The sequence below is a fragment of the Mytilus trossulus genome, chromosome 1 (assembly GCF_036588685.1).
Source record: "Mytilus trossulus isolate FHL-02 chromosome 1, PNRI_Mtr1.1.1.hap1, whole genome shotgun sequence".
NCBI classification, from domain to species: domain Eukaryota; kingdom Metazoa; phylum Mollusca; class Bivalvia; order Mytilida; family Mytilidae; genus Mytilus; species Mytilus trossulus.
Genome location: NC_086373.1, coordinates 22,845,840 through 22,872,643, shown reverse-complemented (window position 1 = coordinate 22,872,643; position 26,804 = coordinate 22,845,840). Strand labels below are relative to the sequence as shown.

General features: G+C 31.8%; 1 protein-coding gene across 1 annotated transcript; it reads right to left on the bottom strand.

Moving 5' to 3' along the window:
• Nucleotides 1–18,688: 18,688 nt before the first annotated feature.
• LOC134719016 (uncharacterized) lies at nt 18,689–26,023 on the bottom strand. Its single transcript, XM_063581930.1, has 3 exons — nt 25,844–26,023; nt 21,065–21,173; nt 18,689–19,932 (listed from the first exon to the last, which is right to left on the bottom strand). Exons 1-3 carry the CDS (start codon nt 25,907–25,909, stop codon nt 19,628–19,630), a joined length of 480 nt encoding a protein of 159 aa, XP_063438000.1. The 5' UTR covers nt 25,910–26,023; the 3' UTR covers nt 18,689–19,627.
• Between the last annotated feature and the right edge of the window lie 781 nt (nt 26,024–26,804).

The following is a 26,804-nucleotide window of genomic DNA, read 5'->3' as shown; positions in this document are numbered from 1 at the left end:
GCTGGCACTCTGATTTTTCAGAGGGAGGAGTTTGGCCAGCCAGCATGAACGGTTGTATCTAGGCAGTCAAATATGTCAATTTCGGAATGCAACACATTACGGTCATAATAAATGAATTAGTAACATCATGTGCACCATTTAAGAGTTTGAAAGTGTTTCAAAGTTAAGGAAATATATAAAGTGCATGATAATTTGATAAATTCATTATTCTGAAGAGATCAATATACACATGTGCAAACAAATTTAATTGGATTTAGAGCAGGGGTTTGTTCACAAAGCGAAAGAAGCACGTCATATTTAAGAATTGAATGCTTCTTTTTGTAAATTTATTGGGGTGTAAAAGCGTTGACCGAAGTACATTTTGTATGAAGCGCGGAAGCGCTTCATTCTAAAAATGTACGCACGGTCAACCCTTTTACAACCCTATAAAGTTACAAAAAGAAGAATTCAATACTTATAATTACATTTTTTAGCTAGGATCATAAAAACACGATTTCTTTCAAGTTTCTGTTTAATTCACCTGTGCACTTTATTGTGGGACCTCGTGTTATCATGAATGATAAGTTTTATTGAGTGATGCAAACGGAATAACATGTGATGTGAAGTTATCCAATCAGAATAACGTATTATAATGAAACATGCATCTCATGTAATTATAAGAATATAGTATGGAGTTATATTACTAATGCCTGTTTATCGAAGCAGTCGTATGACATTGATATGTCCGAAGGCCATCGTAGAACACTTCAAACGTGACGCAACCTAGAATAAATCACAGGAATTTTCCTAATTAAGTAAGGACATTAAAGGGACCGAAATTTAAATTACAAGGAATTATAACATTTAATTATCCCGTTTTTACGCAAAAACGTCATGTCCAACGTTCAAATTTGTGGGCAAAAGATCAAAGTTCCGTTTTTTCCTATGTTGTTTTTTCTCCGATCATTGAAAAAACTTCAAAAGAATATTGCTATTGTTATAGTTATTCGCGTATTGAAGCAAAATCAATATTACTGAAACCGTTACCCGAAAAAAGTTATTTTTGTAAACGGTCTGAAAAATGTCCAAGCATAAAAAGGTTATACATAACAAGATTGATACCTCTGCTGGTGGACTATCAGTCCCCGAGAGTATCATCAGCTCAGTAGTCCGTACTTCGGTACTGACAGGATTTAAGAAACTTTAATAAAATTATTCGTTTATAAATTTTGAAATTATTAAGAAACTAAAGTTTCAACTACCTCAGGCAAAGTTGGCTTTAGATGAATTTGGCTATTTATTTTTGGGATTTTTGACATATAGCTCTGCTTTTCAAGACAACGGTTTCGGTACTTACATCTTCGGATTTCAAATGTTTGGCTTTGAGCGTTCCTGATGAAGGTAAATCCAGAAAAGCGCTTCTGACGCAAGAAATAACTAAGCGTGTTGTTTTCAATTATTTTATACAAGTTCAAGTTTGCTCATTTATACTGTAATATTAGAAAAGCTTAGAGGAAACATATTTATTATATTTTGAAAGTTTTTTCACTTTTCTCCTGGATCATGATATTTTTTGCCAAAAACCATGCGTATAGTTTCTATTGCAATGACTTCACTAAAAGTATAGCCATCTTGTCCCGACTTCCTGCCGAGAGATATCGAGTGGCCCATAAACACATCAAAGCATCGCCGATACATAAGCGAGAACCCCTCAAAGAAAACTTGCGAATAAGTAAGCATGGTTCACGCAAAAATATTAAGACTTACGCAAAAATATTAAGACTTAAGTACTCGCAATATGTTTTCCCAAATACTTAAATTGAATACTATTAACGTCCTTTGTTGATATATATCTGGAAGCATTTTTTTTTTAATAATTTGCTTAAAATTGAAAGCAATGTAACGCAATTGAATTTGAAAAAAAATATACTGAAGGATTGTATTTGTTCTTGTCTGTTATATAATTAAAGTACTGAAGTATACTGGACATCGGATGACTGCATGTTAAAAAAAAATCACATTCCTATACCTGAAAGCGAGGTTGAAAACCAGATATATTTTTTTTTGAGACAAGTTCGAGAAATACATGACAGGGAATTTAACCTCATCGTAATTAGTATTATATTGTAGTGATACAAATCAGTATACTCTGGTTTGTTGTTATAAATTAAATTAATATTTGTATATCATAGTTATTATCATGTATATAAAATTTTCATCCATTTGTATATCCTTCTATTCTACATTGTACTATACTAATCATAGTGCAGAGCAAGTGCATGGTGGGCACTCTTCTGTAATAATTCGATTTTCTAATAGATTGGATTTGAGTTGGCATTCAGATTTTCCCGCAAAACGTTCAATGCCCCATGCAGAGTTATCGGTCTTTGAGAGAGAGCATGGGAGATTGCAAACGTTCTTGAGATATTCTTCCGCATGCGTTAACACACTTTTTCTGTGCGTGTGCATAGATATTAAAGATTTGTTACTTGTTACGTAATACGTATATATATATATTTCTAACGACACAACATTTTCATATTCTTAATTTATGTTCTAAAAAAGTATTTTTTTGGGAGTATCCATTAAAAAAAAATGAAATTATAACAAGTGATAGGGAATGTTATTTTGAACTTGATAATGTCCGCGTATTTTTCATGTTTAATAGATCGGTTACAATCCCAATACGAAAGTTACGGAATGGAAATCTAGGCGACATCAATACACTGGAATGCCATCACGGTTATCCAAATTAAGAATTATAACAACACGTTATAAATGTATTTGCCTCCAAGCGCATTTTGTTAACTAACCGGGGCTCTTCGAGATCGGGCCCAAAAGGGCCCAATGAGAGCTTTTTTCATTATACTTTACACCCTTCGTCGTAAACTATTAAAAAATCATCTCCTCTGAAACCACTGGGCCAAATACTTTCAAACTTTAACTAAAATGTTCCTTAGGGTATCTTGTTTATAAAGTTTATCCGAAGTTTTGATCCATCGACAAACATGGCCGCAATGGCTAAAAATAGAACATAAGGTGAAAAGCAATTTTTGGCTTATATCTCAAAAACTTAAGCTTTTAGAGCAAATCTGACATGGGTAGAATAGTTAAATTGGTCTAGATCTATCAGCCAAAAAAAATTCAGACGAATCAAACAACCTTGTAATAAAGTTTTGCTGTTCTTTGTTGTTTTCTTGACTATTATTGTGGATATATATTAACTGTAAACAGCAATAATGTTCAGCAAAGTAAAATCTACAAAAAAGTTGGATGACCAATATTTTCAAATGACCCCTTAAGGACTTATTGTCCTTTAAAGACAAGTTTATAAAATTTGTTCATCAGGTTTGCTTACATTTAAAAATCTTCTACTCTGAAACTATCGTGCCTAATAAAAAAGAAGATGTGGTATGATTGCCAATGAATGAGACAACTACCCAAAAGAGACAAAAAACACAGAAATTAACAACTACGGTCACCGTACGGCTTTCAACAATTAGTAAAGCCCATACCGCATAGTCAGCTTTAAAAGGCCTCAATATGACAATGTAAAACAATTCAAACGAGAAAACTAACGGCCCTATTTATATAAAAAAATGAACGAAAAAAAAACAACAACCACTGAATTACAGGCTCCTGACTTGGGACAGGCAGATACATAAATCAAGAATGTGGCGGGGTTTAACATGCTAGCGGGATCCTAACCCTAACCTAACCTGGGACAGTGCTTTTATAACAGTACAACATAAGAACAAACTCATCAGATGGGGGGAAATATAAGTGGACGTGGAAAGAATGTTACTTTAGTAATTTAGTTTATGAATTGTGTCTGAATATTTAGATCCATCAACAAACAAGGCCACCAGGGCTAAAAATAGAACATACGGGTCAAATGCAGTTTTTGGCCTATATCTCAGAAACTCTAGCATCTAGAACAAATCTGACATGGGGTAAATATGTTTTGTACGTCAAGATTTATCAGCCCTGAAATTTTCAGACAAACCGAATGCTCATTGCTGGGTTGCTGCCACTAAATTGGTTATTTTAATGAATTTTTTGCAGTTTTTGGTTATTATCGTGAATATTATTCAAAGATAATCTGTAAACAGCAAAAATGTTCAGCAAAATAAGATCTACAAACACTTTTGACCACTTAAGGAGTTATTGTACTTTAAGGACAGTTTTCACAAGTTGTATATGTTTTTTAAATCTTCTCAAATGAATCTAGTATAAATTTTGTATTTTATTTCCTTGCACGTCAAGAAACATAGACACTATGGCTAAAATGGAACATATGGGTACAATGCATTTATTATTTGCTTTTGAAGAAAATATGATAGATGCAATGAAAATTTATATGGCATTTTTAAGCCAATCATTAATATATATATATTGAATGCAAAAATATTCATTAATGAAAGATTTAAGCCAAAAAATAACATGTGCGATTCAGGCTCTTGAGAGCTTCTTATTTATTTAATGTGTAAGAACTGAACAAGTTGAAAAGATATACAACCAAAGGTATAGGTGCTTGAGGACATGCAGGATCCTATCTTGAGCCACATAGTCCCCTCCCTTTTTTTTATGAATCCCCGATTTCTACTTGAGACCATTAACGTTCGTAGATCATGCGATTCAATATAGTCTGTTCGACTTTTCTTATTAAAACAAATTTTAAATATGTTTGATAAACGTCAATAATACCTGAGACATATCATATGTCTCTGATTAGACAATAATCCAACAACACAAACAAATCTACATACGGCCAAAAAAAGATTGAAATTCGCCTTGATTCTAGTTAGGTTGTGGATCGCGAGTAATTCATTTTTGGGGAAATGTTTTTTGTTATCATATCAGTGTTTCTTTTTTTTTTTAATACTTATAATTATGATTAGTGTAGTGGTGTATCTTGTGTTTTTCTGAATTGGTGATTTTTCTTGCTTAATGAAAAGAAAACGTAAAAAAATCCCAATGGGAAAAAAAGTATCGACAACAACCCATAAAAAAACATTGGAACGATACATAGAAACTTGGATACACTTTATTTTTATGTAAAAAATGACCAAACCCCACGCTTTACAAAGTCTTTCTCGTCTGATTACAACCCTGCAGTTCATTGTTGGTATTAACGTCAGAAAAGCATTATCATATATGCTCTACTAGACTTTGATGATAATAAATACAAATTCAAGTTGATGTGATAAAACTGGCGGAAAATCTGGAGCCTACATGGATATACGATTCGAACAATGCCCTTTTCAAGTTAGCTGTAGTCAAGTCCTACGGTTTCTCAAAATTAAATTGTCCACAGAGCTTTTAATGTAACGCGCTTAATTCTTCTCTGAAAATTCTATCTTTTAGTCATGGATTATTTTTTTTTATAATAGAAAGAATTGAAAGTATCGTCACTCATTCAGCAAGCTGTTTTATTTTAATTGAAAATAAATAAGATGCAAAAGATATCATAGGGATATTCAAACCGTAACAAGTTGAAAATAAACTGACAAAACACCATAGAGAAAAGAAAAATGAACAACAAACAAAAGTACACAAGACACACACATTTAAAACTATTAAGACTGATCAACACGAACCCCACAAAAAACTGAAATTGTTCCGTAGTTATAGTGCATTTCTTTCGATAAACGATAAAAACGCGGTTCAGCGAGCACACGTTTATATCCTTTGTTTGTAACACAGTACGTTTGCAAAGTTTGCATAAACTTTGACAAACTATAAATTCGCGAAAAATGCATCTACAGTTTAACTGTTGACAAGCGGATGATGGTAACTGTAGTTTTTGTCTGAATAGAACTTATCAAACAGTCAGTAAAATTGTATAAGATACCGTGAAAAAAAACCTACAAGTGTTATTCCTATAAGTGGTCTTGATTTATTTTCGCTTGTCTTCTTATTAGAATATTTGTGGATATCCAAGTGTGTAGTTGTTGAACAATCTAGCTTAAGAGGCAGTTATTTCATTGTGCTTTAAATTCAAATAGAAAAAAATGCTCCTGCTTTATCTATATGTTCATTATATGTTATCCTATTATTCTCTTCTTTTCCCCCAATATTATTATCTATTCATTTTGTCCATTCCGTCTTTTATTTCCATTATTTCCTGTTATATCGACAACCCATCCAGACCTTCATGCATGTGTATGACAGGCACCATTGTTTGTCTAATTAGAACGAGGTTTACATTTTTGTTTTCAAGTTGTTGTTTACATATATTATTCCCTATTGTTATCCTATTGTTTTTATTCCCTTTTTGTGTCCATTCTGTTGTCTTTGTCTATTATTCTCTAATATATAAACACCTAATCCAGAACTTCATTCATATATATGACAGGTCAGGGATCGTTATTGGTGAGTTGTATGAAAAATATTAAGAACGAAAATTAAATCTTATTCTTTTAGCTTTTAGTTCACATATTATTTAAATCTAAAGGAGATACTACAAAGCCAATTAAAACATACTTACATTTTCAAAGTATTTATTCAAATAAACAATGTTTTTTTTGACAATTAGTTAAATTATATCAATAATAGATTTTCTCTGAAAACTTTTAAAGACACTGTACAAAGGGAGGCAAATCAAATTTTCCCCAAAAGGTGCCGTATCGCTAGTCTCGATCATCCAGACGCTCCATATCCTATATGTAGAGTCTGGATTCAATTGCATTGAATAATTGTTAAGTTGGGGCGTGACAAAATATGCAAATGAGCTAGTTTTAATTTTTCGGAAAGTTTCAAGATTTATCTTCTATTCATGTTAACACTAGATAAAACCGAACAGAGGAAATGGACTATCAATGGACGTGGCATCCAAATCAGCTGAGTCTATCTCAAGTTTATACATTTCTCACTCAGTTGTGCCAAACACATCTCTATGTGTTCTTGTTCAACAGTTGGTTCAAGAAAGTATCTCATATTATCTAAAAGTGGCTCTGTTGGTTCCGCATTCGAAAACTGTTGTAAATTTTATGAAACTAATCTACAGTGCAAAGAGAACTTTGGCAGTAACGTTTGTCATCAATGTAAATGGTATGTACGAGAGAAGCTCTCCTGTGATAGTGTAGTTCAACTTTTACAGACCCCCAAATTGATAGAATTTCTGATTCCTGTGATTATAGGTGGAGTTTTAGCTGTAACTTCAGGGTACCCAAACGCTCATTCGTCACAGATCGCCCCAGCCTTTTAATTTTTATATAAGCTCCAGTCATGCTTCAGTGATTCCCTATATAATCAACCAAATTTTTCCCACACAAGGGGGGGCCAGGGCCCCCCGAGCCCACCACCAAATCCGCCTATGATAAGCTCTTGTGAGCTTTTCACCGAATATATAAAACAAAACACAAACATAGAACAGACATACATACATACAGACATAGAATGAATATGATATACGTGCAAGGCAAACAAAGCATACATATTTAAGAATAGCATATAAGCACACACAAAATGAATAGAATAGCACTATGCAAAGCAATCCAAAAAACAATAACCACAATCATGACTAAAGCAACTAAGAAGCAAATGAAAATTTAAAAGCTATGAAAACAAATTAAATATATATTTGGTACTGTTTAATGCTGATCAATGGGAATTTACTCACGAGAGAACAACAAAATAGGTTTTAATTGTCAAGTTGTGTTCCCCTGACTGGCTAAGGCTCCTTGTTGAAGGCCATATTTTACCTATAGTTGTGAACTATTAATACAATGTGACTTGGAAGGAGAGTTGTATCTTGAAAAGAACACAACATATTTTATTTTCAATTAGGGGCACACAAGGATCATACAGAGCATACATTAATAAGGAAAAAGAATATTTATTTGCATAGATACATATATATATCATGTATGTAGATACATACAATTTAAATACAGTTAAAATACAATTATTACATTATTAACTCATATTCTTTTTAATAAATTTACCAACACATTAAAAACCTGATTATCTTCTAATCACAGTTTAAGACAGAAGCACAAACTTTGAAATAGCATTTCAAGTGGTCAAAATTATTTTGAAAAGCACATGTTGAAATTCTATACCTGTTATAGTTTCAATATTATTGAGGGGCCTGATGGATTATTTTCGTTCTTCGTGATTGGTGTATTTTCACTATCGTTACCCGTTTTTCTACAGATTTTTTCCCTTATTATATTTTTTTCGTGATCCGTGATCATGGAAATTTATTTTCTGTGAATCATGATTGACAAAAAAATCAACTTGTGAATCGTGATGAGCCCCCCCCCCCCCCCCCCCCCCAATCTGGCCCCTCATTTTTAAACTAATTTTTAGGTGAATGTGAAACTTATTAATTTTTAAAAACACACAATATCTCAAACTTTATGAAATCTTCTCATACAGTTTTTTACCAATATCTCTGAATTATCAAAGGAAAATATTACACCTATTCACATGCTATTTGGAAATGTTTGAAGAACTTTTTATTTATTAGATTTGAAAATTTATATTTTTGCAGAAAGAGGGTTAATAATTTGTATAATTAACTCCTTTTACAGTTTTCAACTCCATTCTTCAAACACTTCATGAACATGTCATAATAATAATGAAGTCAGCATGTGTATTTGAAGTGGATAAGGGATACTCAAATGACCATTTTTCATTATTAAATGTAACTTGGAATATCCTTTTTCAATATTAAATTAAAGAGTCTCAGTCATATTTTTAAAACACCACAAAAATGTATGATATGTTGAAAACAGTACATGACAATTAAGTTTATTTTTGTGGAGAAATTAGGCAAATGACTCACAGTACACTTCTTTAATTTGTAAAACACCATAATAGCAAATTATTGGTAATGGTATGCACAGCTTAGCGCAATGACTACAAATTGTTGCCTCCCTAAAACACACTGATCATGCTGATATGCATTCACATCTAACAATCAAATGTATATGATACATGTACAGTGTACACAAAATAACTATATAGTTCCATAATATAAGTCTAAAAATGTACATACAACATCACCAAATTGTTTTTTATACGACCGAAAAAATTTGCGTTCGTATATTGCTATCACGTCGTTGTCGTCGTCGTCGTTGTCGTCGTCCGTAGACACATTGGTTTCCAGACAATAACTTTAGTTTAAGTGTATGGATCTCTATGAAACTTAAGCAAAAGGTTCAATACCACAAAAGGAAGGTTGGGATTGTTTTTGGGGGTAATGGTCCCAACCGTTTAGGAATTAGGGGACAAAAACAAGCATTTTTCTAGTTAACGACTATAACTTGTGTTAAAGTGTATGGATATCTCTGAAATTGTACCACATTTTACAAAAATACAATTTCTTATTAATTTTTTTTTTGGGGGGGGTAAAAATAAATCTTTTTTGGGGGGGCACATTTTTTTTTCTTCAAGATTTACGAAATAACCACTTTTTTGGGAAAAAAATTTAGGGGGTAACATTTTTTTTATGGGGGGGGGGGGCAATTTTTTTTAATTTATTTTTTTATATTTTAGGTTTTTCTCACAATTTATTTTGCTATTTCTTTGTCTATAGTCTAAAAACAGATTTACTAAGTATTGCACAACAGCGCAGTGTATTGCACTACAGCACAGTGTATTGCGCAACAGCATGAAATTGAAAATAAATTCATATCATTTAACCAATTTCAAGTTCTTTGACTACATTTATTCTGTGACAGAAAACTATTATGTGTCAAATATTTAATTAAAATCCAAATTCAGACCTGTATCAAGCTTGAATATTGTCCTAATTGCCCAAACTGTTCAGGATTGGACCTCTGCGGTCGTATCCAGCTGCGCTTGGCTAAGCACATTTTTTGGTGATGTTGTACATTTATAGACTTGCATTTTATATTTGGTAGTGTACTGCATCATAATTATATGATCTATCGCCTCGTAAGATTTATCATTGGCTATTATTCAAACATTAAATAGTCTCATAATATATATATAAATTATTTAAAACTTTTAATACATACATTATTTATACTGATAACTTAGTCTGTCATTTGTCTGTTCATTTGGCTACCCATAATTATAAATATGAAATTTCTTTAATATTCAGGTCAATTGAAAAAGCTCTAAATCTATATGCAAAAGCAGACGATTTGACAGAAAAAATAGAATCCAAATCACAGCAGCTGCAAGAAAATGTACCAACAAAGCGCTTATGTTCCTTACAACAACCATCTGGGAAAAGACACAAATCAGCTTTGCAACATGATGTTAGAGGTAAAAGAAAAAAAAGTTATTGCATGAATATTTTACTAACTGTTTATATAAAGGCAACATCAATTTTTTATTATGGTTATTTGAATTTCAATAAACGTCTTAATGTCAATATCATTACAAACCTCATATTTTTGTACAACATCATCAGAATTCTATACCAGTAATAATAGTTTCGATTTAACCAAAATTAAGTTAATTCATGATAAATTATTCACATTTATGAAAAAAGGAATCAGCTTGTTTTTCACTTTTACATACATGTACATGTATCTAAAAATGTTAAGGTTCATCAGAACGAATTGACAATTATACATGTATATACCCCTCAGTTTTTCACATTGCAATTCGACAAATATATATCCATTTTTAATTAATGCATGCAGATACTAAATGAATGTGCAATGGTTAATGTTTGCTCAGGGAAATAAAACTGTTATTTATAATCATAAGAAAGCATTTACATGAATTTTGATGTTGCCTTGGATGTTATTATCATTAGGGTTTTGGCTGTTATGTGTCCGTTGATTGGAATGTCGTCTCTTTGACATACCCATTTTCTATTCTGTATTCTATTTTGCATGTCATCATTTAAAAATTATAACTGCCTAAACTGGATTTTGCTATCCTGAAATTAGGCATTAAAATTTCAAGCAACTTAACTCTCTAAATTACAAATCTTTTTTAAGAAAACATCTAAGAAGATTCTCTTATAAATAATCAAAATTGGAAATGTTAACAAATGAATTTACTTTGTATTTTAAGTGTTGGTGTAAATTTTAGCATGTTTTTTAAAAGGGGGAAAACTACAATGCATATAAAACAACTTTTATTATACAAACTAGTGCAAGAAAAAAACATTTTTTCAGTTCAATAATCACTTTAAAAATCAGAAGATGTAACTGAATAAATACATTTGTAGTACATTTAATTCATATCAAACTGTTATGATACAACAAATATCCTTTTAATGGGCAATGAGTAAGCATTCTACTTCATAATTGTGTCTTTTTATGTCACTGCAGCAAGGCAAAGGGTACATTTAAGTGTTACCCTTGTTATCTGTCCATCCTTCGGTCTGTCCTAAGTAGTCCCCTACCAACGAAGTTGAAGGGGACTTTAGGTTTGCACTCTGTCCGTCAGTCAGTCCGTCTGTCAATCCTTCAGTCCGGCAAATCAGCTTTACACACTTTTTTTGTCATGCTTGAAGTTAGTGGTTTGATATTTGGTATATAGTATAACCATGATAAGTTACAGATCAAGTTCTAATTTTGTTCCGGTCTGGGGATTTTTTGCAGAGTTATGGCCCTTGGACTTAGAAAAATCACATAAGTAATCTGTTTTCGACACTTTTTTTTGTCACACTTGAAGATATTGACCTCATATTTGCCATATTGTTTAACCATGACAAGTAATAGATCAAGTTAGAATTTTGTTCCGGTCTGATGATTTTTTTGCAAATTATGGTCCTTGGGACTTAAAAAAATCATGCAAGAAATAAATTTTTCACTATTTTTTTTGTCATACTTAAAGAGTTTGATTGATATTTTGTTTATAGTTTTACCATTACAAGTTACAGATCAAGTTTAAATTTTGTTCTGATTTGATGATATTTTGCAGCGTTATATGATCCTTAGACCTAGAAAAATCACATTATTAACCAATTTTCTGCACTCTTTGTTGGTCATGCCTGACTACCGTTATATTGATTTGATATTTGGTATTAATAGTTTTAACATGACAATTTACACATCAAGTTCAAATTTTGTTTTCGGGAAAAATGAATTTTTACTGGTAGGGGACTATGTATTGCCATGCAATACTCTCAGAATGCTGGATACTATCCATGCTGATCTGTGTCCACACTTGTTTCAAATTTTATTAAACTTGTATACAATCCTAACAACTAAAACACTCTGACAGAGTTTGAATATGGGCAGTGAGTAATTTACAGTGCTATTCTGTCATTCCATCAAAACCAAATATGCTCACTTTTTTAAACAACTAAAGATATTTACAGTACTTGATTTTTTTGTTTATTCAGGTCCACTTATAAAACTTACAGATAAAGTTAACGTTTCCATTCTGCTGATCTTGGCCAAAATAACCGGCTTTTGAGTTGTAAAATTTAATTAAAATAGTAGTTATACTATAAAATAATAGTTTTTCTGCTGTGCTGATTTATGCTAAAATAACGGGTTTTGGACATGTATTTGTGCACTTGAGAAAACAAATATGTTAATATGAAGTTTTTCAAAATTTCTTAAGATATTGAAGTTATTTTTTTATCTTTGCCTAATATGAAGGTTTAAAGATAGATTACATGTTTCATTCCACTCTGCTAATTTTTGTATAAATAATGGGCCAAGTTGTTAGCTTTAATTAGCCTATGGACACTGTATCAAAATCCCTATATATGAGATATTGTTTACTAAATATAGCAATGCATATCATTTCTTAATGACCACTCTAGTTTCTTTTCAGTTCAAGCACTGCATGTTCACAAAGCTTTTAATACTGGCCATTCTTAAATAGTTATGCATCTGTCAAACTGTTATTTTTAAATATAAGTTTGCAGTGCAGACATTATTTTGAATGAGTCAAATATCAGCAACTTTTGATCAAGAAGCACATTACAAATGGATATTACATGGACAAGAAATGGAATACAAGTTATGAGCAGTAATCTTTTATGTAATATGAATTGCGAGATATTAATATAAATCTTTACTGATCAAGTAAGTACGCTTTATATATTATTTTTTGGAAAAATGTGAACCAGAGCAGGTTGACTTATTTACAAGAACGGTCATAAAACTAGGTTGAAAAACATATTTATCTTCTTGGGATATAAATCTAATCAATGATCTTTTCAATTTACTGAAATCAAATATTTCAACCTTTTTATTCAGCTGGTTATAATGCATAGTATATATTATTATAGGTTTTGAAACAAACAAACAGGAATTAATACCAGAAAAGACTCCACACTGCAAAATAAATCTCAATGTCAACCAGTATTGTCAAACAGAATTTGCACATGATGTTGGAAAATCTTGTCAAGCACCTTCTACAATAGAAAAATCATGTCAAACATTTGAACCATGTCCTTCTCTTGATAAATCTTCAAAGAAGAACCTAACAGGTGAAAATTACAGATATGAAATGGTACAGTACAGATCAGTTAACAATAAAAGAAAATTGTCTAAAACAATTCACCACATTGCAAATGGCAGTGTTTTTTTGGCCGTAAAATCTTTGTTAAACCACCAATCTGAAGACATCAGAAAACAGACCATTACTGGTATATGTAATGTAATTAAAAAGATATGCTCAAATTGTGCAAAAAAAGAAAAAAACATGCTTCACAGAACAAATAGAGGATATAGATAAACTGAACTTTAAGGGTATGTCTGATGAATTGCAAAGGGACAATCCTCTGTTTTGGTCTATTTTAAGTTCTGCAGGGATGAATGGGAGAGGTGTTACTAATGACATCAGAGTAGTAACAGCTGCTTCCATTTTATTTCATACCCGCAATGTTTTTTTGAATTCATTACAAAGATCTGTTGGCATATCCCTGTACAACAACCAACTGCAAAAGAAGGGATACTTTCTGCTTTCAAAGCTTGGTATTTGCAATTCATACAGTACTGTCAATAGAGATTTGCATAAGCTCAAAGTGAAAACCGAAAAAGTGTATGCTTGAACTAAAAAAAAATGTTGAGGACAATATAAGATCTTCCATCAATAAAAACCTTTGTAATGATTCTAGCATGGATCATTCATATTCAAGACCTGGCACTGTTTCTTCTACAACTGTCGATACAGATCATGGCTATTCAAAACCAAATGAAACCAAATCACAAACAAACACCAGTGATTTAAATCCTGCATATAGGTTTAATTTAGACAACTTAGATTTCCACATCAAAGTGCGTAATATGACAGAAGACCATCAAAATGAATCGAAGCATTACATACAATTAATGGCAATTAAAGACAAAGTTATTTGTGAAGACCTTCCTAATAAGTATATAACTAAAAAGTGATATTTTCTTAATGCAAGAGTGATGTTTTAATAACATTATTCCATTATTGAACTAATCTAATAACACACCATTCTTCAACACAGTGAGCTTCATCTATTACAATTGCTGATAAATGACACTGATATACTTTATTTGTCAACAAATTTCTCCATTTACCACTAAATAGACTCTCTGGACTCATTAATAATATTGGTACCAGACCATTCTCTATGTTTTTAAGTTTCACTGAAAAGGTTACAAAAAAACAAATGAATTTATATATAATTGATTGCCCAAATTTGCACATAATCTTAAATCGTTGTGCTGATTAGAATACATGTAGAAATACTTGTATATATATGAATAATCTTTGTAATACAAAAACTTTCAAAATGACAAAACAAGAAAATGTTGTTTGTTTTTCCACATTTCAGTTTGATTGTCTGTCTTGTATTGTGTAGTATAACCAATTCAATTGTTTATTAAATATTTTTAACTCTTTAACACAGTCAATCTGAAGTCAGTTAAAGCATTTTTAATTAAATTTCATTTTGTGTTTTTAGGTCCACACACAACATTGAACAAGACATAAAATAGAGGTAAACGATTCTTTGAGACCATCAAAATTACATGTTGGAAAACAAACTAATCATTTTCTTTTGTTATTTTGAAAGTTTTTGTATTTATATATAACGATAAGTATTTTTTTATATACATGCATTGTCATAATACATATTTCTTAAACTATGTTGTGATTTTTCGACAGCCATTTTGTAAAGACAATTAACCCCCCCCCCCCCCCCCCCCCTTTTTTATTATTACTCCAACGTCGTTATTGTATGGACACATGGTTTTTATTGTTGTATTTGTGCTTTGTCACGAGATGTGTTGTTCTCGTGTTTGTATTTTTTTTTTATTCATATGAATATTTTTGATAGAGTTAAGCCATTTCAATTAATATTTTATAGTGCGTCTTTTATTGTTGTAATGTTGTACTGCTGTATCAGGTCTAGGGTGAAGGTTGGCGCCAGGTAAAACGTTTAAACCCACTGCATATATTATATGCACCTGTCCTAAGTCAGGAACCTGTTGTTCAGTGGTTGTCTTTTGTTAGTATATTTCATATATGTTTCTCGTTTCTCGTTTTGTAAATAGATTAGACCGTTGGTTTTTCTGTTTGAATTGTGTTACACTGGTTATTATGGGGCCCTTTATAGCTTACTGTTCGGTGTGAGCTTTTGCTCCGTGTTGAAGGCCGTACTTTGACCTATAACTGTTTAATTTTTTATACATTGTTACTTGGATGGAGAGTTGTCTCATTGGCACTCATACCGCATCTTCTTATTTATATTGTACATATACATTATAATATGTGTTATAGTTTTTTATAGAATCCATCACAGACTTTATATATGTATACATAAACAAAAGCAAGTGTACAGATCTAACATGGTTGGGCTGTTATTTAGAGTAATTATATAGTCTTATATTATATATATATAATTTTTACTTAGAGGTTTTTTTTAGAGTTGTCACTTGTTCAGACGTACTTATAATTTTATTTTAATATATATGTACCTGTCCCACAAAACAGAAGCCTGTAATCTAGTGCATGTTGCTTAATGGTGTAAAATGTATTTCAAAATTGTTGTGTACACACATTTAAATGTGTCCATTGGTTTACTCATCTGAATTATTTAACATGGTCATTGCATGGTTTATAGCTTGTATTCAAAACTCTGAGTGAAATTTATAAAAAAAATCTAAGACCCATTTTAAATTTCAAATTGGAAGTTAATTTGCAAAATATGAATGATATGAAACAATCTTTTACTTTCAGTCCTGCAATTCTTTTAGAATAGAATCGTTAATGAACATACATAAAAGCAGCAACATATTTTTGTTTATCTAAATATAATTTCTTCTAATATTGCTGTAACCTCAAGTCAAACAGAGATAGATTATGAAATCTATAATGTTTATCTTATACTGCTTGCATGCACATTGTATTTTTAATGTTGTTTATAACAAAAGACTTGTATTCATGTACTTTAACACTTTGTACTGCTTTTGTGATTGACCCAAGTAAGATACCATAAGTGAATAATTTAATTTGTATAGCTTACTGTAAACAAAGATTTATTTATTGGTTGGTGTGGTTTTTTTTTAGGGGGGGGCGAGTTTGGGGAAGGAGGGCATACATGTATTTACCTTTATCGTCCATGTCACCAAGATAGGCACAGTCGATACCCATAGTGTTGAAAGCGATTTCTTGGTCCTTCATTAAACTAACGAGAGGTGAAATTACAATTATAATAGAAGTATCACGCTCAAGTACAGGTGTGATATTGCTGACAATTGAAAGCTGCTGGTGTATAAAAAATTTGTAAGGGTTCCGCGGAACCCAGTGTCTCGCCTACTTTTGCTGTAAATCGCAGGCTCAACAAAAAATGAGGAAAAAAATCAATAAAAAAATTCCTCTTGATACTATCTTTTGATTGTAAGAAGCTACTGTCCAAGTTTGGTAAAAATCTAGGATAGTTAATGAATCTAATTAATGTTTTGAAAACTTAAACTGCCGACTGTATATAATGTTAACTGGAAGAAAATCTAAGTCCATTTAAAAGTAAAATACAGAAAAAATGGAGTTATCTTTTTACAATATTTACTTCTGGATACTATCTTATGGTCATAAATAAGCTTCTGTCCAAGTTTGGTACAAACCCAGGATAGTTTAAGAAAGTTATTAAAATTTTAAAAACTTTAACCACAGAGTGAATGTAATGTTTCCCCGCAGAAAAACTAAGTCCATTTAAAAGTAAAATACGGAAAAAATGGATTTATTTTTTTACAAAATTTACTTCTGGATACTATCTTATGATCATAAACAAGCTTCTGTCAAAATTTGGTTCAAACCAAGGATAGTTTAAGAAAGTTATTAAAATTCTAAAAACTTTAACCACAGAGTGAATGTAATGTTTCCCCGCAGAAAAAACTAAGTCCATTTATAAGTAAAATATGGAAAAAATGGAATTTTATTTTTACAAAATTTACTTCATGATCATAAACAAGCTTCTGTCCAAGTTTGGTAGAAATCCAGTATAGTTTAAGAAAGTTATTAAAATTTCAAAAACTTTAACCACAGAGTGAATATGTGTGGACGCCGCCGACGACGACGCCGACGCCGACGGAAAGTAGGATCGCTTAGTCTCGCTTTTTCGACTAAAGTCGAAGGCTCGACAAAAATAAATCCGGTAGGACAGTGTAAATAAGGCTTTTGCCGTAGCCAGTTGGCAACATACCAAAAACATCTTTATGTTCTAAAACTGATTGTATGCATTCTTTTTGTAATGTTTTAAGATTATACGTTATATTTCTTTTTCTTAATGCAGCGTTTAAGGCATGGTTAAAGAGGTCTTCCGCCATGTTGATATAAATAAAGATGGGTGTGTTTATAATAATATCATCCAATCCCGTAATAAGAAAAATTTGTTGGGAATCCAACAAGAGGCTCATGAATAATTGAATATTTACATCAACTTCAATAATTGCAACCAGACGTTATAGTTCGCAGTAAGAACGATAACTCTGGTGTAACGAGACTACCGTATCGCCAGCTGATGGTGCTATATCAGCAGGTGCTCAATCGGCAGGTGAGTGATCTAGACCTTACTGAAATGACTGGTTGTCATGTTAAAACATTTAGATTTTTATTTAGCTCAAATTCCCCAGAGTTGCATGGAAGATACTGAAAACAAATTCTTTATACAAGTTGTATTTGTGTCTTTATGACTTTTGTTGTTTAAGCAGATGTGTTGAAGTTAAACATATTGTGTGAACTTTTCTATCATAGGTGATTTCATTCATATGTATATGTTCTATTAACGTAGGCGGTAAAAACTAATAACATAATTAAAAAAAATATATCATCATGACATACATTTGTGTACATGTATCAAAGTCTAATCTTAAATGGGATAGGTTTATCGAATACCTAAATGATGTGATATATGATTGACTGCACCTTAATCTGTACTTTTATCAGGTGAATTGCGAAATAGTGAAAACGATCTATATTACAAAGTAGTAGAGAAAGAGCAAAATTGTATTAATAAAAAACATTACCGTAAAAGGGCTTGTATTATGGATTCAATTGGTTGTATTCGTTTGCCGGCGCTGGTCCTTTATATGTTTTGTTTCAATTTACACCAAATTAAACTTTTTGTAAGGAAATTTTTGTATTGACACTAAATAACCACGTTAGAAAGACCCGAGTTTATCCAACAAATAACGTGGAGTTAATTTCCTTTTGGGGTACAAACGAGTAAATTAGAATTACCCACAGTCCGATTCTAAAAGGAAAACTGCATGTGGTACACATCAACATTTGATATCAGCCAAAACCTTTGTTAACTCTATTTGATAACAATTAAAAGTGCATTGATCGTCATTTTATTATAAAATAGTATAAGAAATAACGTAGGTATAACAATTCTAAATATATAAAGTGGTTATCTCTTAACATTAAATAATAACAAACAAAATATGTTCAAAAAGGTATCAACTCAACAACTGATTAAATCTTGGAATCATTCACATATAAATATTTTTTTGCATGATAATACGTTCAACCCTGAGTTAAAACCTTGAGCGCACTTTTGCTGGATTTTATTGGTACACACATATCGTTGAGATTTTTTTTAATGGTTATAGCTAATCCAATCAGTGCAATATAAATTGGGCTTCGTATTTATTTATCATCTTGGTCCTGTTGATGCGTTTCTCCATGCATAGACTATACGATTGTATTTCTTTAAAAGACACAGAACGTTTTGAACTTGCATCATTTTTTTAGTCGTATACAAATCACCTTCTTTCAGCAAGTCCGTACATTCAAATAACACCATTTATCTATCCATTCGTTCGTCGACCTATCATTCAATTAATTCCATTCATTTTCCCATCCATCCACCCTTCAAAGTATTCAATTCATTTATTTCATTCATATTTCAATTTCTTCTTCAACTCTATTTATTCATTCATTCATTCACCAATTCGCCTAGTCAATCAATTTATTCATATAGCAGCTGCTTTCATATATCCATCCATCATTTCATTCATCCACCCATTTCCATTTTTAAACCTCAGAACTAAAAATTGTTTTAACAATTGATTCACACAGACATTCATATATCCTCGGATGCCAACTTGTTTTCCTTCCCGATAAAGTGTTTTATACAGAACATAGTCGCACATACTATCATTAAAACTATATCGTCCTTTAGATACTGCTTTAACAAAAAGTGAATGTTTGTTAAGACACTGCTAGTATTCGATGTTAATTACTATTTCTATTTTATAATGAAGCTATACTTTTAAAGATCGGATTCAGGTTCCTTTGATTTAAACAAGTCAAATTCTTCAAATTCAGCTGCTAAATGTTGAACAGTTTTATGTAAAGGATGTTTGATTTCCGAAAGTCTTTGTATTAAACTCTCAAGATCACGCATGCCCTCGTCCAAGAAATCAAATTGTGGAACAGCACTATACTGTAACGTGTCGTTATGGAAACATGTCATGTAACACGTTCCTAAAATAAGCACCAGTGTTGCAACTAACATTAGAACTCCGGCAATAAATAAACTGTACTTTTCCACTGCCATAATGGCAGTCTCAAGTTCTGAAATAAAATAAAGAAAATACCAGTAAAACATTTAAGTACGCAATATTCAGTTGTAACATTTTTTAATTTTATTTTTGTACATACACACAAGCATATTCACACAAACGAGTGTATTTACAAACATGTTTGTAAATACACTCGTTTGTGTGAATGCATTTACTTAACTGCTAACTCATTTATAATTATAAACTCCATGATGCCTTCTGTATAGTATACTGCATGTACTAAGTAATTTGGTCTCCAGGGGCGGATCCAGCCATTTTAAAAAGGGGGGTCCTAACCCAGGACAAAGGGGGGGTGGGTTCCAACTATATGTCCCCATTCAAATGCATTGATCGTCCCAAAAAAAGGGGGGTTCCAACCCCCGGAACCCCCCTCTGGATCCGCGTCTGGTCTACTTTCTTCATAATGAAAATGGTTTTTTTTTCTGCCGTATTGATTATTATAGTCGTGAGAAAATAATCTGGTTAAATCTTTTCCGAAATGGGAAAATTTGAGACAAGAATGCTCTTCATTTGCAAAACTTTTCATGCAAGTGGAGAAAATTATGTAACGTACTTCTTTAAAACGACTGCTGTCACAAATACAAAATACTTTTGTTCGATATGAAGCATAGTCATAAGAGGGAAGACATTTCTGGTGATTGGATATTATAGAGGAATGTACAGTAGTTAATTTACCTATTTGTTTTGCTGCAAGAAAACGAGACTTTTGATATCTATTTTCTGAAAGCACATTTTACGAGCTATCTTCTCACATTATATTTAAAATTCTAATAGATTATTTGTAAGAGTGGTTTTCCATGCATAATCTCTTCAAAAGCTTACAATTTCTCACAACCTGAAAGCTTGAAAAAAATAAAGTGGTCCTTACTTTTAATTATAGTTACAGCCGAGTACATTGAGTGTGTAAGTAAAGGTAGTATACCTAACCTAATAATGGCTTCACGGTTTAGCTAGCAAGCAAGCTAACCAAAGATATTACCTTTACCTACACACTCAATGCAATAGGCTGTAAAAATAGTATTTTATACATCTACATCTTGTTAAGTTTTAAAAGGTTCTTATTTATATATATATTCTTTTAATTCTTTTAAAAGGGAAACAATGTAACTAATTTGAAAAAGTACCTAAGTATATGGCTCTTGCTTCATCACTTGGTGTTGACGTTGACCAAGTTTTGGACAGATGTTGTAAAGTGTCTGTCGCTTCATTGGCACAACATTCAGCTACTGGTTTCTGTTAATAAAATAAAATAATATTGCTTTAATATACAATCTTATTGACATTGATTAATACAATGGGGTTCTAACTAATACAAAAATGGTTTCTAAATAATACAAAAGTGGTTTTTAAGTCATACTGTTACATGAGTGGTGTTTTCGTATATGCTCAATACATAATAGCATAACACAACTCATTCGGTTTATCAGGCACTGAAATAAAAAAAAAAACACTATAACTATAGCGTGAAGCACTTTTCTGGATTAGCCTTATACAAGAATACTCAAAACCAAATATTTGAGAGGCAGGGATATATCAGAAGGTAGGGTTTGGGCGTTATTTTATCAATAGGGTTAAAAAAAAGAGTAGTCAAATTCATTTATATATACTTTGCCTTTGATGGACAAATGGCTACTTATTCTCGTTTAAAAAAAAGTGCACGAAAATTTCTAGAAAATAAAAGGAAAAAAGTATTTGAAAATGGTTTGTTTCTACAAAATTATAATTAATATTATATCATACCAATATATGATTATTAACTGACATATATCGAAGTATTGTTTCCTTTACGGAACATGTAATTTTACACTGTCAAAAAGCATCATGCCAGCGTAACCATTTCGTAGCATGGTTTCAACAAATTTAAACCTCTATTTAGGAAAGACAAGTACAAAGATACCAAAATGATCTGTTTAAAGGTAAATGGATCCAAACCACAATCATGACTGTCCTCAAATAAATTATTTTTTTAAAAGATACATAAGTTCAAAGTCAAAGTGACCAAGATGCGAGCCAAATTGCACTTTTCAAACATTAAGTAGTCTAAAACAAATTGATGAGTGTTCTTCTGACATAATCTGCATATACAGTATGTATGCACTTTGATAACGAAATTAAACTATATAACTATCATTCAAACTTTGTTTGGTGACGGTTTATCATACTTGTTCAAATACCTACCGCTTTGATAATAATAAAGTTGAAACACGGGGTAAATAATAATGTCCACATTTGATTAATTAACAACTGATGAAATTAAAAATCCAATGTCCATTTGACTAAATTACAAATTATGAAATTCAAAATCCAACGTCCGACACGTAGATATGTATAAGTAATATCTATTTTATTGTTGTTGATAACAATGAATGCATATCACTATGAATGTTATATGCAACACCTGTGAGGCTGTTGCATCTCATTTTGATCAATATTATGTCAATTACATATTACTTTTTTGCATCATGGCTAGATGAACGTTTGGCATCAATCAATCAATCAATCAATCAATCAACCAATCAATCAATCAATCAATCAATCAATCAATCAACCAATCAATCAAACATAGCTCCACCAATTTAAAAAATAATTATACGTTTTATTTGTTTCTATCGGTCTCATAATTTGGAGAAAACAATATGTTTTAGCTTGATTAATCGATTATATGAAGTTAAAAGATTTGAACAATGTAAAAGAGGGGCGAAAGATACCTGCAGTCAAACTCATACATCTTTTCTTTCTAATATTTACATATAAATAAGGAGATGGGATATTACTGCCAAATAAAAAGTTATCGCAGAGAGCCGTGGTGTAGTGGTTAGTGCATCGGACTACTAACACAAAGGTTCCTGGTTCGATTCCCGTTCGGGATGAAAATTTCAGGAACTCAATTTTCGGTTCTCCCTTGACAACATTTGCGAGTATGGTCTTAAGGAAACGATGATAGTCCGTCGGAAGGGGACGATAAATGGCTGACCCGTGTTAAGAGAGAGCCATACCTCTTGCACGTTAAAGACACCCTTGTAGATTTCGAAAAAGAGTAGGCTAATGCCGCTACAAGGCAGCACTCGCACCAGCAAAGTGGAAAGGGATTAATATAAGTTGCAAAACTTGTTTCCCAATCCACCCTAAATATATATGTTTAAACTAAAAAGTTATCCACAAGAGTTGAAATAACATAACTTAAGCCAGTTTATTTTTTTAATAAATGTTTGAATAAAACTTCATAAATACATGTTTTCCGGTTTATATTTACTTTTTTAAAGCAAATTATGTTCACAGTAAAAACGTATGACGTACAAAATACAGAACATAGCCTAGTGTGGCTTCCGGTGTTAGTTGATAACAATTGATTTTTAACGGTTCACAAATCGAATAAGATTAGGCGTTCTCGAGAACGACTTAAGTGCGTACTCTTTTTTTTTTACATCCGCGTTTAAGACATTCACTATATATGACCTTTTTCTCGTATTTCCAGGTCTGACTTATTTATACAGTTGTATATTTCACTAGGTTTCTATTTCTTAGTTATTTTTTCTTTTGCTGATTTTCTTACTTTTAAAATATGAATATGAACTGTTTTCTACTATTGGGACATCACTGAATAATTGAAAGGGGGTCATTGAATGCATTGGGCAACCAGAAGGCTGTAACTAGTGGAGCAGGATTTGCATACTATTCCGGACAACATGAGAACACTATAGATATTCGGTGAATTCGTGTTGTTTAGTTATTGGTTTTCTGAGTTGTGTTTGAAGGCTTGCATGCTTGTTTGGATTTTTCGTCTTTTCCTTTGGCCATGTTATTTGCTGATTTTTAATCTTCGACTTACGATTACGATTGTTACTTTGATATTTTCTGACACCTTTTTTTACATGCACGTAATTTACGATTTTAATATTTTTTGTTGAGTTTCCATTTCTCTTTCTAAATATAAATATATGGACACATAGTCTGCATTGTATAATCTTTTGATCTATTTATTAGCTGTTTACTTTTAATTCCATTATATCTTGCATTGCGACTGCACCTCCTAGTAAAGTTAAGGTATCCTGGAAGTATCGACTAAACGATTGTTGTTTTAACAACTTTTTATAATAGATTTTTTTTCGAGCACTGAACAGATGATAAAGAATAAACATGAAGCACGAGAGGGAAACACATTTTGGCTGTGATAGGATATATATTGGCTTCAAATTTTCTACCCCGGATATCACCTATAAGAAAACGAGAATTCCAATTTGTAAAAGAGGGACGAAAGATACCAGAGGGACAGTCAAACTCATAAATCGAAAATAAACTGACAATGCCATGGCTAAATATGGGGACAAACAGACAAACAATAGTACACAGGACACAACATAGAAATCTAATGAATAAACAACACGAACCCCATCAAAGTGTATAGGTTATTAACTTTGAGGAATAATTTACAAAAATAACGGCGGTTAAACTAAAAAGTTAATTTGTGAACCTTTCCTTTCCACTTAAGTACTACGATACGCAATCACATGTTTGCAAGAAGTACAAAGGACAATTCATCTAATTATCCCCGAGATATGAATGTTGATACAACCTTGAGCCAGAGATATAATGCTCAAATATTTGACTTCACTAAGCTTTCGGACATGATACTCTTAACACAGGTCAAGGAATGAAAAGGCCCTTTACTTTAAAAATATTTTTTTGTATGCATGTACTAGTTTATTGTGATGGATCCATATTTCTTTGTTGTGTTTTGTAAACTGTTGTGAGTATTATAATAGTAAGGTAATCTATGCCTGGGATAAGAAAATCCTTAGTTTTTCGAAAATTCAAAGTTTTGTAAACAGGAAATTTATAAAAATGACCACATTATTGATATTCATGTCAACGAAGTGTTGACTACTGGGCTGGTGATACCCTCGGGGACGAAACGTCCATCAGCACTGGCATCGACCCAGTCACTGTGGTGTAAATAGTTATCAAAAGTACCAGGATTATAATTTAGTACTCCATACGCACGTTTCGTCTACATAAAACACGTGCAAAAAGAATTTTACTATGTAAAGTTAATAAATACGGATTAACTTTTATGACAAAACAAGGGTTTTTAAACTTTGAAATATTTTAAGTTTTTCTTGGGTATACTTCAATATTTTATTTTAAGCGTTAACCATATATTCATTGTTCTTTGTAAGAATAACTCTAGAATATACGCTTATCTATTTTGAAACAACATATTACAATAAATGCTACACTCAAGTGAACGCTTTTTAAAACTTCACTTTTTCTCAAACATATAAAATAGGAAGATTATTTTTCGACATTGTAGAGTGACACAAGCTTCAGTTCCAACTTAACAAATCACACTCGACAAACTTAATACATCCCAGGTTATCAGAAAGTGTTCAAACTGAGAAACAGTCACCTGATTTCTCAAAATAGACAAACCATATTCGCATGTATGGGTCCATTCATTTTAAGTTCTACAACGAGTAAACAGCTAGTATTTCATCCCTAGAAAGCTCAGTCACTGAAATTGATATTTTAATATTTCCGTTTCTCACTTTCCTGTTAAATTCGTTTTATAGATAAAGGTAAAATCGAATAAGACTGTTCACCGTCAAAGAATGTGATACATGTTGAACCCACCCATTTAATTTTATAGATAGTATTATTCGATCACTTTTTAAATTGTCATATGGTTTGAAAACACACAAGTTTAACAGTAAAACAACCTATATATACTAGCATCCCCAACCTTTCAAAAAGGATCGGTCGACATCATGATAGAGAGTAGATAACTCAGTTTTATTTCTTTAAAAACTACTTGAATATAAACATTGATAAATTAATGATATTATAATAATTATTATTTTGCCAGTCACGCTTTCGACTCATCAATAGTTATGACTAATACTTACCAAATTCTCCCAGAAATTTCTAGATAGACAATACATAGTATTTGCTATACATTCACTTTTATCCATTGTTTTCTTTTTTAAATATTAAACTTCCGATATTAAACGATGTATTCTGTGTTGCATGTACATGTTGGAGTTGTTTACGTCCCATATCATGACACAGTTAAAACCTAGTAACGGTCACGTGACATACGTATTGGTGTTGTACGGGTTGATATTAATAGCAATTCACGCCAAAGATAACAAAAGTGAACAAATGTGACAGGTTATAGTTTTTTTTTTATAGCAAATATTATCTTGTTCAAGGACATTACACATGGTCATATATATAGAAACGAAACCTATCAGTCACCTGGTTGAGTTTAAGTTGAATCACGATCAATCAGAGGCAGGCACTTTTTAAAATTGTCTCCGATTCCCTCCCCCCCCCCCTTTATATTAAGATATATACAAAAATAATTTTTACTTGGACTTTTATACTATATATATAACTATATGTATATGTCACTTACATATGCATGACATATTTTTTTTTATTCTGAATAAAATTGAGAATGGAAATGGGGAATGTGTCAAAGAGACAACAGAAAAGAACAACAGCAGAAGGTCACCAACAGGTCTTCAATGTAACGAGAAATTCCCGCACCCGGAGGCGTCCTTCAGCTGGCCCCTAAACAAATATATACTAGTTCAGTGATAATGAATGCATACCCTGAGACTATGCAGGAACATATTGTTAAATATACTGTTTCCAGGACTATTATACTAACTAACATATGTTGGCAAAAAAAAAAAAAACTAAAGCGGGCTTCAAAGAGCATGGTGTCGCCCACATATTCAACAATTGATTAATTGATTGTTGGTTGATTAACGTTCAGTGGCAAATATTTCAACAATTGAAAGATATACACAAAAAACTACTATGATCTCGTTGTAACTTTTGAGCGAATGATTCGACAGT

What these genes read in the sequence shown, in the direction of transcription:
- LOC134719016 (XM_063581930.1), bottom strand. Translation starts at nt 25,909, where the DNA reads ATGGATAAAAGTGAATGTATAGCAAATACTATGTATTGTCTATCTAGA. An exon ending in GAAATTTCTGGGAGAATTTG is followed by an intron (nt 21,174 to 25,843) that starts GTAAGTATTAGT and finishes TTTTATTAACAG; the next exon opens with AAACCAGTAGCTGAATGTTG. An exon ending in AGCAAGAGCCATATACTTAG is followed by an intron (nt 19,933 to 21,064) that starts GTACTTTTTCAA and finishes ATTTTATTTCAG; the next exon opens with AACTTGAGACTGCCATTATG.